General features: G+C 41.2%; 1 protein-coding gene and 1 long non-coding RNA gene across 4 annotated transcripts in view; one reads left to right on the plus strand and one right to left on the minus strand.

The window, feature by feature from the left end:
- Positions 1-7,557, plus strand: part of AFG1L (AFG1 like ATPase) — a 244,257-nt gene extending 236,700 nt beyond the window's left edge. Inside the window, exons 10-11 of one of the 3 annotated variants that reach the window (XM_049896727.1) lie at positions 1,671-1,784; positions 4,830-7,557. In XM_049896727.1, coding sequence (XP_049752684.1) covers positions 1,671-1,784; positions 4,830-4,958 — 243 coding nt within the window. In that variant the 3' untranslated portion in view covers positions 4,959-7,557. The remainder of the gene's footprint in view (positions 1-1,670; positions 1,785-4,829) is intronic. The other 2 variants (XM_049896561.1, XM_049896642.1) reach the window with 2 other exon arrangements.
- The window catches only part of LOC126085387 (uncharacterized), a 35,059-nt gene continuing 23,514 nt past the window's right edge, over positions 2,682-14,226 (minus strand). The window contains exons 5-7 of the long non-coding RNA XR_007519273.1: positions 9,455-9,690; positions 3,062-4,927; positions 2,682-2,744 (exon numbers count right to left, since the gene is read on the minus strand). This is a non-coding gene — a long non-coding RNA (uncharacterized LOC126085387). The remainder of the gene's footprint in view (positions 2,745-3,061; positions 4,928-9,454; positions 9,691-14,226) is intronic.

Genomic DNA, 14,226 nt, shown 5'->3' on the forward strand with positions numbered 1-14,226 from the left:
GGAGCCCTGGCGGCAAAGTGGTTAAGAGCTACAGCTGCTAACCAAAAAGTTAACAGTTCAAATCCACCAGACACTCCTTGGAAACCCTGTGGGGCAATTCTACCCTGAACTATAGGGTCACTATGGGTTGGAATTGACTCAATGGCATTGAGTTTGGTTATGGGGTTTTAGTGCTTCAAGAAGAAAATGACAGAGGGATATTAATAGGTGGTTCTTAGAGTGAAGAATTGATAACCTCCCACCCCATTTTTTAATTTCAGCTAGGAATACCATAAAGAAAGTTCTTGACCCCCATCTCTCACTCCTTCCCTCTAATCCTAACTTGCCCCCATTTTTCACCTCCTAATTTTTTTTTTTTTAATTAAAGGAAAAAGATTTATTTCACAATATGATGGAATACCTAAACTACTTTCCTTACATTTGCTTTAACTAAATCACACATTTTGAATTTATGCTCTATAAAAAGTAGTTGAAATTTGTCTGTTTTAGAAATTGGGAACATTAAACAGACGTCATTCTAGAATGTGCTCATGGAAATTTGTGAAATAATGGGTATTTCCTTCTAAATAATGAAAAAAGTATCATTTTTGATTAAAAGATTTTATAAGAGGAGGTAGCAGTCTTGGAGAAAGAATAGCCAGAATGTTCCTTAGAAGTGAGGATGGTGAGACTTCATCTCACCTACTTTGGACATGTCATCGGGAATGACCAGTCTGTGGAGAAGGACATCATGCTTGGTCAGGGTCAGCAAAAAAGAGAAAGACCCTCAGTGAGATGAACTGACCCGGTGGCTGCAACAATGGTCTCAAATATAGTGCAGGACCAGGCAATGTTTTGTACCATTATACATAAGGTCACTATGAGTTGGAGCTGACTCAATGGCACCTAACAACAACAATGTAAGAGAAGGTAGAAGGTCATTTGGAAAAGCTAGTCCCAAATGTCAATAGATTATTTTAAAGAATTGATGTATTTAGTTAAATAACAATTTTAAAAGGATAGCTGTGAATCCTGAAAACAAAGTCAGGACTCTTTAAACACCAAGAGGAACATGTTATATATTTAAGCTAATGGACATAAAATTTGTAAAAGATAAAAGCTATTTTCAGTATCTGATCACATACACTCACTTAAATGCTTAATGTAGTTAAGAAATATTAATGTAAATCCTAGTCTTTTTGAAGACTGTTCTGGTGGGATGCTGATGTAAGTGTGGGTTCTGGAAACACAGGTATAATTACGGTAACCAGTGCACTGAACTTAGCAGTCACCTATGCAGCAAACTGGTAACCTCTCGCTGGAGCATCTAGGAACAGATGTTCCAAAACCAGGGATGTTCCAAACACCCAGGGATAAGTGTCAATGTCAGGGTGTAATAGAAAGAGCCCTGGACTTAGAACGAGAAGGTTAGGCTGACATCCTGGGCTGAGACCTCTCCAGGCCTGAAGTTTCCCAATACAACTTTCGTTCCCTACTTCACAGGATGGTATAAGATGTGTGGAAATATTTTGAAAAGTGCTATGCAGTTAAAAGTCTCATTTTAAAGAGATACACACAAACTACTAGATCTTTTTAAAGCAAAGATCACCAGATTTTTATTTTGTGAAAGATTTGTTCTTCAACTTGTGCAGTGTAAGGAGTAGCACCATTCACGCACTTTCCTGTTTCAGGTGCGTATAATTTGCTCTGCATTGACTCCTCTATCAAGCCTATTTTTGCATCAACATCATGACAGTGAGTTGGAGCAAAGCAGAATACTGATGGATGATTTGGGGCTGAGCCAGGTAGGCGATATTAACGTAATCTCTTTTTATTATAAAACAGCTTAATTGGTTTTGGTCTGATACATGGCTACATTTTGAAGAAGGAATGCAGTATATATTTAACCATTGGTTTGCTGCTTTCTTCTGAGGCCATTGTAGCAGACTCATTCTCAATATCACTAAATGTAGAAAATTGCAGTCTTAGAGAACAGGGAAACTTAGTGATCACGTCATGCAACGCTTCATTTTGCATATGGCAGAAACAAAGCCCACAGAGGTCAGCTGCAGGCACACAACTGATTAGTGGTAGGCCAGAGTTGGATGCCAGGGCACCTGTGTCTGGCTCCAGGCTCATTCTACTACACCGTGCTGCCTTTTCTGGATATTCTTCTTCATGTTTCTGGATTTGTTGAGTGCATGATACAGTATTGCTGCATGTGGGCTGGCTAGTCGAGGACCATGGAGTGTCTAGCAAGGCCCTTGACTTACAAAGAAGTCCATGAGTCATCTCCTAACTTCCATGCTAGAAGGAGCCTTGGTGGCGCAGTAGATAAAGCAGTTGACTGCTAACTGAAAGGTTGGCATTTCAAAACCACCAGTGGCTCCATGGGAGAAGGATGTGGCAGTCTGCTTCCGAAGAGATTTTCAGCCTTGGAAACCCTCTGGGGTCACTATGAGTTAGAATCAACTTGGCGGCAGTGGGTTTGGTGTGGGTGCCAGACCTTGGTACAGTCAGTAGGGAAAAGCCAATGCTAGCCCAGTCCAGGAGCTTAGAGTCTGGTGATTGACCCCACGCCAGGCAGAAGTGATGGCATTTCCTTCTTCTGTAAGAACGTTACAGAGTATATTTCTCAACTATAGACAATTGATATATTAGTTAAGCTTTTAAACCCACACTCACCTTGAGAATGAAGGAAGCCTCATTCTTCCAACCTCAGAGGTGAAAAGACATTTGGAAGGAGAAAATAGTTCCTCATTGACCTGAGTAGAAATTATGCATTCTCAGGAGTTTGGGAGAGTAAAACCAATAATCCTTTTAAAAGTGAACTTTCAAAATATGATTACTTAAACCTAAAAAAAAAAAAAATTTTTTTTTTAAATAATAAATAGTAGCTGTTTATAGACCCATGGGCTGGGACTTTTTGGTATAGAGGTTTCTCTAAGAGCAATACTTAATCTAAATATTTTCTTTGATAATTTGAAAGAAGACACTTAAGGGGTGTCTTAGCTACCTAATGCTCCCATAACAGAAGTACCACAAGTAGGTGACTTTAAAGAATAGAAATTTATTTTCTTACCATTCAGGAGGCTAGAAGTCAGCATTCAGAGTGAGCCTCTAGGGGGAAGTCCTTCCTTGTCTATTTCAGCTTCTGGTAGCTGCCAGCAGTCCTCGTAGATGTGTCTTTGTCACCTGTCTTCCTCTTCTTTCTTTGTATCTCTGTGTCCATTCTGCTTTTTTATAACTCAAAGTAATAGATTTAGGACCCACCCTATTCAGATATGACTTAATTAACAACAAATGAGGCCCTAATTCCAAACAGGATCATATTTATAGGTATGGGAGCCAGGGTTTCAGTGCATATTTTAGGGGACACAGTTTAATCCATAACAAGGAGCTACATCTTCTCAGTTTCTAAAGTCCTTTAAATCATTGGCTCTTAAATTTTTTCCTCCTAAGATCAGGGTGGTTAAGTGCTACGGCTGCTGACCAAGAGGTTGGCAGTTCAAATCCGCCAGGCGCTCCTTGGAAACTCTATGTGGCAGTTCTACTCTGTCCTATAGGGTCGCTATGAGTCAGAATTGACTCGATGGCAGTGGGTTTTTTTTAGTGCGTTAAGATCAGGGTTCAGACACAGGGCAAAGTAAGCTCAGCACTTGGGAGTAGTAATATATGAAGAAATCAGGCCATGTAACTTCAGGGTCATGAGGTCAGTGGAAGATGGACTGAAGAGTCCAGGGTTTTTCTCTGAAAGAGCCTACTAGCCAGTCCCTCAAGAAAGAAAAGAAAATTCAAAGCCCTCTTAGTGGCCACAAGCCCACATTGGTGTTACCAGTCCTGGACTGTTTAACAGTTTCACAGGGACCAAAGCCTGTTGTCATTGAGTCAATTTGGACTCATAGTGACCCTATAGGACAGAATAGAACTGCCCTATAAGGTTTCCAAGGAGCGGCTGGCAGATCCTAACTGCTGACCTCTTGGTTAGTAGCCAAGCTCTTAATCACTGTGCCACCAGGGCTTCCACAGGGGCGGGGCCCCCCAGTTTAACCCTAGATGCTTAGGACCCAAAGCAGCTATGGCCTTTGTGAGGTGAGATCCGAGACACATTCTTCAGGGCCCCCACTGGAGACCTTGCAGTCATCCGTTTTGGAAAAGGGCCTTCAGAGGTTTGTCCTCAGTCCTCCCACAGGCGTGTGAACATGTCCATTAAGCTTCAGGGGAGAGCATTAGCTGCTTCCTAATTTTTTTAACCTGCCAGGACAGTTGTTCTTTGCTGTTATTGATTCCTGACCTGCACTTTTGGAGAAAGAATTCATTTTCTGTCTGGAATGTCCTTTCTTTAGATTTTGCAGAGAACTTTAATTTTACACAAAACTTTCATATTTGGATTTTTCTGGTGTTTGCTGAAATGTTTTGTTTATGCTTTTAATGTTTTTCCTGTTTAGTCTTCTTCCCTGGTCATTTGTTGTGTTTGCTTTCCGTTGGTTTAAATGAGTTGATCCTCTGGTCTATTTTAAGAGACTGTACAGTGAAACCTGTGAGAGCTGGAACTTGATGGGACTGTCTTGTTTTTCTGAGTCTTGCAAGTTTTCCCTTTTGACAGGGTGTTGTCTTGCCGCTTCTCTGTCACTCTCTCCTAGTGGAAAACATTTGAGTTTTCCTTCTCTGACAGGTTTCCACCTTACACAAGTTCTGGCTTTCACAAGTTTTACTATATATGAAGAAATTTACAGTAAATTTTGTAATTTAAAAAGGTACATCTAAAAGGATTTTAAAATCCTGTACTTAGTTCTGTAAATTTTCATTTGTAATGGTTTTGACTGGTGCTCGGTTTATTCTGTAACCAGGACTCAGCAGAAGGACTTTCCATGTTCACTGGAGAAGAGGAAATCTTTGCATTTCAGCGCACGATTTCCCGACTCACAGAAATGCAGACTGAGCAGTACTGGAATGAAGGGGACAGAAGCAAAAAGTAACTGTCACTTTCGCATGAATAAAACTCTGGACAAAGGATTAATGCAGGGAGAACTGTTGCAGGATTTGAAGGCATCATTTTCTCATCATTAATTAGGCACTTTGTCCTCTGGACCATTTTTCTCTAAAATTGCTGTCAAAGATGTAGTGGATTAGTAAGTTAAAGCTATTTTCATAGGTTACTTTTTTGCCAATTTATTTGGAGTTAGTTCTGCACCACAAAATTAAAAGCAGCACCCCAGACTAATGCAGGACCAGACTTTTTAGCTTTGTGTTAAGCCCCTGAATGAACCCTGAGTGTACAAACACAGGGGAGCACAGTGTGTCTGGATGTCTCCAAGGTTTGGCCACACAGTGGTCACATGATAGAAACACATCTTTTGTGAAAGGAAGAAAGAACTCTACATTTCTATTCAAAACAAAGAAAGTTCTGATTTATTACAAACTAGAGTAAATAATGTTTTAGAATATGGGTTTATACATGTGATCGTTTTGGTATTAACTATAATAAACCTCCCAGGCCTTCAGATTCCCTTGCAGCAGAGAGTATGTCTTTTACTCTGAGAGCAAGCCTGGCAGGCAAGACCTGATCTCAAGCCCACCCAGAGTTGCCTCAAAAAATTGAAGATATGACACCATCAGATATAGAGCAAGAGTAACAAATTCCAGCTAACAGGCAGATCTTCAGGTGGGCCCCCCAACTCTGACAGCAGGAATGGGGACCCGTGAGAGAGCATCAGGAGGGGGCTGTGTCAAAGACATGCCAATCAGCACAGTGGCAATGGCTCGTCTGAGGCCGCCGGGGCCCCAGTGGCAAGTGGGTTGCTCTGCACTGTGTCTGTGTGTTTGTTCTTGCTGCAGCCCTGGTGGCACAGGGGTTAAAGAGCTCAGCTGCTAACCAAAAGGTCAGCGGTTCGAATCCACCAGCCACTCCCTGGAGACCCTATGAAGCAGTTCTATTCTGACCTATAGGATCGCTATGAGTTGGAATCTGCTCAATGGCAGTGGGTTTGGTTATTTTTGGTGCAGCATGCCATGCCTCACTTCCATTGCCCTTGCTGCTGCCGCCGCCGCTCTGTGAAATTGAGCCTAGTGGTAAACAGGAAAAGAACACTCAATAAACCTATTTTAAATAAAGTTGATTTGTCCTTCCTTGGGGTCATTTATTGATTCATTTGAATAAAACCTGACTGCTAACTATTGCCACAAAGGGAAACTTGGGTAGGGCTCTTAGGAGAGCCTAGATGCCTCTTTTAAAAGGAAAAAAGAAAAAATGTGAAATTTACAAATTCCTGAGAAAACCAGTCATTTTGTTTTGGTTGGCACAAGTGAATCAATTCAAATAAATGATTACAATTGTCAATATAAGTAAGCTCCTTAAACCAATTTAATTTATTAATAATCTATCTATATCAGCCTATTTTAGACATTAGCCTATTTAAGGCAAACATATATACGGATTAGGTACCCAAGTATAGAGAAAGGGTGGGAAATAACCACTATGTGCCAGACATAATGTAGGTATCTACAATATCTGGAAAACCTGGTGGCATAGTGGTTAAGAGCTACAGCTCCTAACCAAAAGGTCTGCAGTTTGAATCTACCAGGTACTCCTTGGAAACTGTATGGGGCAGTTCTACTCTGTCCTATATAGGGTTGCTATGAGTTGGAATAACTTGGCAACAGGTTTGGTTTTGGTTTTGTATCTACAATATCTTGTTTTTAAAAAGTCTTTTAAAGCTAATCATCCCTGTTTACAGACAAGGAAACAAGCTTGGAAAAAGTTAAATAGCTTGACCCCGAGATTCAGGGCTTTTAACTACAAAACTCATGTACTGTGTTTTATACCACACTGCCTCCTATCTCACTATAAAAAAAAGAAAGTTTTGATATTGATTTAATTATTTTTTAACTCAGTGAAGATGAATTTATAACAGAACGATTGCTTTTGAACTCAATAAATATAAAATGTTTATCTTAATTCTTTAAACCTTAGCTTTTTGCTTTTCACATTTCTTTGGCAATTATTGTATATCTTAATAAAAAGATGGTGTGGATGGATGGACAGACAGATTGATATAAAGAGGAACTATCGCTGAGTGTGTGAATGTATATAAAACAGCCCCCACTTAGTCTCAAGTTATGTTGTAAAAGTTCATTTGAGGTCAGGTATTTGGAAACAATAATATAAAGTTAGGTAGAGCCCTGTTTCGATGCACAGAGGTCTATGCAGTTGCCAGTGTTGTTGTTTCTACTTGTCATCCAGTCAGCTTTGACTCAAAGTGACCTTATATATAACAGGTGAAACATTGCCTGGTCCTGTGCCATCTTCATGATCGTTGCTATGTCAGCATAGCTGCCCTATAATATTAAAACCAAAGAACTTTTAAACACTGTCTCTGTAGGGTAGAACTGTAGTTCAGGCTCCACCCAAATAACTGGAGCCTGTCCCCACTTCTGTCCCCTGTCTCACACCCCAGCTCCCTGGGCCTGGTGGGAGAGTCCACAGTGGCAGAGGCTTTCTGAGCTGGGGGTGGGGCTTATGCAGGAGCAGGGCTGCTCCTGGAGCAGGGCTGCAGGGGTTTGGTTGGGATTGGTTTAAAGAGGGGAGGGAAGAGGAGGGAGTGCACAGCACTGGAAAGGGTACTTCTTTATGCTCCTATCTTCTCTCCACAAAGTCTGTTTCATAAAACAGCACATGAGAAAAAGAAACAAAAGTCTTACAGAATAGCTGTGGTTACAAGAAAACAATACGGTAGTGCTACTAAAAGAAAATTAGTGCTCAAATGAGATATGAACAACAACTTCTAGACTGGAAAGCATCCTTTCAATTCCTGTCTTTTTCTTCTGAGTCCTGCCTCTATGACATGCTCAGCATTCCTGTCTTTCTCCCATAGGTTGCATAAAATCTCTCTGAGCAAATGCTCCTTCTTGGAATGCTTTAAATATATACTTGAAGATGGTGGTTTGGGTGGAATACTGCCAGGGAGTACTCCCAGTCACACAGAACTCCAGACCAATGAAGTCCTTATGGTAGGGGAAAATGCTGTGTGCTAAGGGCTGCCCTCCAAAATGATCACTAGTGCCCAGACTTAAAAGAAGTCAAGCAGCGAAAAAGGAAGATGTTTCACAACAAAATAAAAAGGCAGATCACTATATTATTATGTTTCTTTAAGCAGTGGATGAGCTTACTTGTTGACATTGGGAATAATGAGAAGAAAAATGTAATGAACTTTTAAACCTATTTTTAGTGTTTTTTAGTCCAAAAAGAGAACAGTGCCATTCTAATCAAATTTATGCATTTTCAGTGGGATTTCAAATTTTAATCATAGGACAATACCTTCATCTTCCTGAAGTATATTTCCTGGACCAGCAAGTGTACACATAACATAATTTTAAAATTATTTTGGGATTTTGAAAAAATAAAATTTCACTTGTAAAATATATAAATGGCTGTGCACAATCCATTTATTTGTTTAATATTAGTTATTTAAGAAACACATAGTGCTACGTGTCCTGCATGGTTCAAGGTGCTTTATAAATAAACTGTTCTGATCCTCACAGTAGTCTAATGGGATAGGTTACCACTATTTTACAGACAGAAGAGCTGAGGCATGAAAAATGGGTATAACAGAATACTGAATTGCTAAAATGTCTGTTGGAAATCAGTAAAACACTAATTTATTAAACTTTCAATCCAACTGCCTCGGCCCTGAAAACAGCATTTCTAACTCAAATAACTTGAACCTAAACTTGCAGCCCCTTCATCTGAGATAAAAAACACCAGAGTGATTAGGGTCCCCAGTTTCTGACTTTTAGGTTCCTGTTTGATTATGGGAACCCATCCGGCAGCAAGCAAGTCTGTAAGTGCTCTTTTAAGTGATAAGTGACTTTTCATCAGATCCACTAATCTCACAAGACATCACTTGTTGGTAGAAAAGGACTTTTTTTGGAGATAATTTTAAAACTTTTTCTTAAGGCAGAATTAAGATTAGTTTTTTCCATTTGCACGGAGCCTCTTGGAGGTACAATGACTATTGCACTTGGCTGCTAATCGAGGGTGGAGGTTGGAGGCCACCACAGCGGTGCCTGGGAAGAAAGATTTGGTGATCTACTTCTGAAAAATCAGCCACTGAAAACCCTGTGCAACACAGTCCTATTCAGACATACGTGGTCAGAATCGACTTGATGGCAACTGTTTATTATTATTAGCATAAAAACAAACAAACCGACCTGTCAAGTCAATTCCAACTCATAGTGACCCTCTAGGACAGGGTAGAACTGCCCCATAGGGTTTCCAAGGAGCGGCTGGTGGATTCGAGCCACCAACCTTTTGGTTAGCAGTCGAGCTCTTAACCACTGCACCACCAGGGCTCCTGTATTAGCACAGCAGTTCATTTTACTGGAAATAAGCATCATAAATAACAAAATCTGTCCTCCCATTGCGTGTGTGCCGACTCTGTGCAGCACCTCACTAGAAACCTCTCACATCTGTTACCTTCTGTCTGTGATGGCATCGTACTCCAGGAGGACATCATCTGTCTGTCTGTGAAATTTCCTCTCTCAGGACTGTGCTCTGCAGCTCAGACAGTGGCTGACTACTGTCCCCTGTGATGTGGCTGCCCTTCTCAGAGCACAGTGAGAAGCATGCAGGATCCGGAACCGGAAAGCCTGGTTCTGCCACCTATTGCTTTGTGACCTTGAACAAGGCTGCTCTGAGCCTCCGTTTTTCATCTATAAGAAGAAATAATAAAGCCCATTTCGTAGAGTTGTTCTGAGGACAGCTGGTGAAAAGCACTTTGCACATGGTAAGGCATTAAATAGATACTGTTATTGATACTAACGACTCTGATCATAAAAAAAAACAACAATAAATACTTGCTGTCTGCTTTGCATTATAGCCCTTTAAGGAACACAAAACAGTAGGAGACACATCCCAATCCAATACGGTTTCTAACAGAAGAGAAAAGGTACAAGGGCACAGAATTCTGGCTTCATAAGATGTTGTGAGGGTTGTTAAATTCAAATCCATTCTTTCAGGATTGTTTAATACAGAAAGTGGATTGTTGTGGCGGTTTGGTGAGCTCTCAGATTTCTCAGAAAGAGGGCACCATCTTGTGGTCATTGGGATGAATTGACAGAGAAACTAAACCAAGGATGGTGCAAGGTTGGACAACGGTTGTTCTCAACCCTACACATTCCCAGGCCTAGGTCCCACTCGCAGAGATTCAGATATAACTGGCCAGAAGTGGGACCTTGGCGTTTGCACTTTTAAATGCCCCCCTGTGGAATTCCAATGGCAGCCAGCATTGAGAACCACTGATCAAGATGTCTGTGGAGCTCTTGCCCATGACCACACGCCAGTTAGCACATGGATTTGGGCCTAGAGTGTCAGGCCTGTGGGTCCTGGAGCCACCAGGACATCTCAAGGCCCTCCCTGGTGCCTTCCAGTGTCTGTTCTTGTCCTTCTTGGTGCCATAGACCCTTCTGCCTTTCTTTTCCACCCTCACTAACAACAACATACCTAACTGGGTAGGGCTTCCTAGTTTATAAAGCATTCGCTCCTACCCTATCATTTTATCCACAGCAATTATCTAGGAAGGTGTGATTATCCCCACTTGCCATGAGGAAACAGAGGCATCAGGAGATTAAGTGGTTTGACCAAAGTAACATAGCTGGTAAGTGACAGATTATAACCCAAATGCGTATCTTCTAGATCCAGATCCTGGCTCTGTGGCCTTCCTTGCAGTTGTTGGATGCTGTTGAGTTGATTACAACTCATAGTGACCCACGTGACAGAGCAGAATGGCCCCGTAGGGATTTCTTGGCTGTAATCTTTTTGGAAGCAGATCTCCAGGTCTTTCTTCAGTGGAGCCACTGGCGGGGTTCTTACAGTAGTAGTGAGAATAATTTTGTTCACACTTGTTGAGTCATTGTGGGCCTTGAAGGCTGGATAGAATATACAAGCATGTTGTTCTTCCACCATATGTGATAGCAGAGAACTAGAATCACTGTAGTTGACAAAACCTTGAAATACAAATCTGCACAATAATTCCATAAAACTAGGCATTATTACCACCAGCTTTTTTTTTGGTTTAATGAAAAATCTGAATGTCAAAGAGACGAACCTTTGGAAGCCACCTGGGAGTTTAGCACTAGGGGAATGGCTAAGTCAGGTAGACTCTTCCTGCAATGGAATCCTCTAGATGAACTAGAATGAACTAGACTTACATATGGCACCATGGACAGATCTCAAAAACCATGTTGAGAGAACATTAGATTCAATATTATTAATATAAACTTAGAAATCCACACATAAAACAACACAAAATAATTTTTTTTAGGACACACAAAATCTAAATACATGGGAGATAAATTGGAGGAAAACAAGAGAAATATACTAGAATCAATGCTTATGGAAGGAGGGGAGATTGGGTATGGTAGATGAAAGAAGAAAAATAAATAAAGGGGGGGTCAAGGTAAGAATCAGTGGAGGACAGGAGTTGGTGTACAGTTATTTATCGGAACGAATGGCAGATCTGACATTCTGAAGACAGTGGCAGCTTGAGCAGACATGATCCCCGGGCGCCGCGCCTGTCCGGAGTGTTGCTATAGTACCTGCAGTGGTTCTGGCTTCTTCCCAGTTCTCCATACCCACCCTGGGGCTGGGGATGGACTTCAGAGTAGTAGAGGACCAGGCTAGTCCTATGAGGGTGCAGTAGATGGTTGATAGTTCCCATTCCTCTTACTCATTCTTTCATTTATTGAACAAGCATTTTTTGAGATGCTATATGGGATATAATGATGTAAAAGCTTTAACAAAAGTGGTAATTTTGATAGAGATCCTATATGTTAACCATATTGTTCCTTAAGGAAAGGTCACCAATCTAAATAAAAATAAATGCTAGAATCTCCAAGATTGGCATAGAATGAGACTCTTCTGACAGTAGCTGCCAAACTTGTCTGAATGTGTGGTCTTTCCTTTTCCCTAAGGTCACTTTCTCCAGAGTCTCGCCCAGGCAAGGACAGCCATACTTCTGAGTTTCCTCCAATCTCAGCTAAGACAAAACTTTATTGTTTGGAGAATATAGATAATAAAGTAAAAAAATATATTGGATTCTAGATGATCTAATAAAATTTAATTTGATCATCTTTAGCTAGAACCTTCTCTTTATTCCAGCTGCACCTCCACATTCCAGACACTTTCTATATCCCCTACCACCAGGGGATACTCCCAAAGGCACAAAGATGTATCTGAGTTCTTCCCTGGGAAGAGCAAAGTCCAGAAAGACATGACCAGGGCTTGCTTATATCTAGTTCTCACCAGAGGATCATGCTTCCCAGCCCCTTGGCAGTTGGGCAGGACCATGAGACTAGTTCTGGGCAATTGGTTGTGAGCAATAGTGATGTCTCACTTAAGATGCACACTTATTAGTTGTTTTGAGATCTTCTAGTTCTCTTTTGTCTTGCTATGGCAAACCTGGAAATATGTGGAGACGGATGCACCCAAGATGAAAGTAGCCTGGAATTTGAGCCACTATGTGGGGAGCAACTGCCTGGAAACCTGTGGTGGACTTTAGGTAAGCAAGAAATAAAATTACATTATGATAAGCCATGGAGATTTCTGGTATTATTTGTTATCACAGCATAATCTAGCTTATCTTGACTATACCAGTCAACCCTCAGGCCAAACCATAAAACCAAACCTGTTGCCATTGAGTCAATGCCTACTCACAGTGACACTATGAACAGTGCAGAGCTGCCCCATAGGATTTCCAAGGAGCAGCTGGTAGATTTGAACTGCCAACTGCCAGCCTTTTGGTTAGCAGCTGTACCTTTTAACTACTTCAGCACCAGGGCTCTACCTCCAGGCTAGCCCTTCCTATTTCAGTTTCTTGTTGAAGGACCTGACTATTCCCTGAGAATTGACACTAAACATAGCTTTTCTCTTCAGCATTATCTCCAGACCCACGCAGTGTGTTCCTCGGAGGACTTAGCAATACCAGCACATATCTTTATCACCCCAAACATCATACATATAACAGTCTCCACTAACCCCACTGCACTCCTTAACCTTTAAATATTTTCTTACTTTGTTTTTGTGCTCTTGGTAACAGTGAAAATATTAGGTGAACAGGTTTATACTTATCATATGACTTGCTAGCCCTCAGATGGCCAAGACAGCTGCTTCAAATTATCTAATGCTTGGAATTTAGCCATCAGTAGTTTCACATTTTGAGTAGCTACAAGTTATAAAAACCATCTGCCCAAGTATGAAGTGTGCGTTCAGACAGAATCATTCTCAGAGATGAAATCAACTCAACCAAAGGAGAAAACGCAGGGAATGGAATCAAGCAATACTAGAACACCCGTTTCTCCTAACCCACAAAGAAATCCAGTCATTTCACTCTTTCAATGAGGTTTGGACCCAGAGGCAGCCAATAGAAGGGGCAGGGTGAGCAAGAAGAGAGCATGGTTTGCACCCTTCAGCCAAAGATTGAACAGGCCCATGGAACAAAACAAGACTAAAGGGGCGCACCAGCCCTGGAGCAGGGACTGGAAGGCAGGAGGGAACAGAAAAGCTGGTAATAGGGACCCCATGGTTGAGAAGGGGGAGTATTGACATGTTGTGGGGTTGTTAACCAATGTCATAGAACAATGTGTATACTAATTGTTTGATGAGAAACTAGTTTGTTCTGTAAATCTTCATCTAAAGTACAATAAAAAAAATAATAAAGATCACAGCCAAAGAGGGGGAAACAAACAAAAAAAAAAAGCATGGTTTGGAGTCAGGAGTGTGTTTGGGACCCTTTGTGCTAACTAACCTGGCACATAACCTTGGATAATTCATTCTCTGGGCCTTATCTGTGAAGTTTTTTTTTTTTCCTGTGAAGCTCTGACATTTTATAATTTGATTAAATAGTGTATAGATATGCATGGCCAATAAGCACCTGAAAAGATGCTCAACATTGTGTCATTAGGGAAATGCAAATCAAAACTATCATGAATCAGTACTAAACACCCACTAGGATGGTGTGATAGTCAAGGCTGTGTCACCTTGCCTGGGCCAGGATTCTCAGTGGTTTGGCAGTTACGACGTAGTTTCACCTTTTTCACCTCCATGATGAGATCTGATATAATGTTATCACCTCTGTGATGGGATCTGCTGTGAGTGGCCAATCAGTTGAAAGTTTCCTTGGAGGAGTGGCCTGTATCCAATATAAGTGGACTTTCTGGTGAGGCTCATGGGCTTTTGTTCACTCTGGATCC

The sequence above is a fragment of the Elephas maximus genome, chromosome 1 (assembly GCF_024166365.1).
Source record: "Elephas maximus indicus isolate mEleMax1 chromosome 1, mEleMax1 primary haplotype, whole genome shotgun sequence".
Lineage (NCBI taxonomy): Eukaryota > Metazoa > Chordata > Mammalia > Proboscidea > Elephantidae > Elephas > Elephas maximus.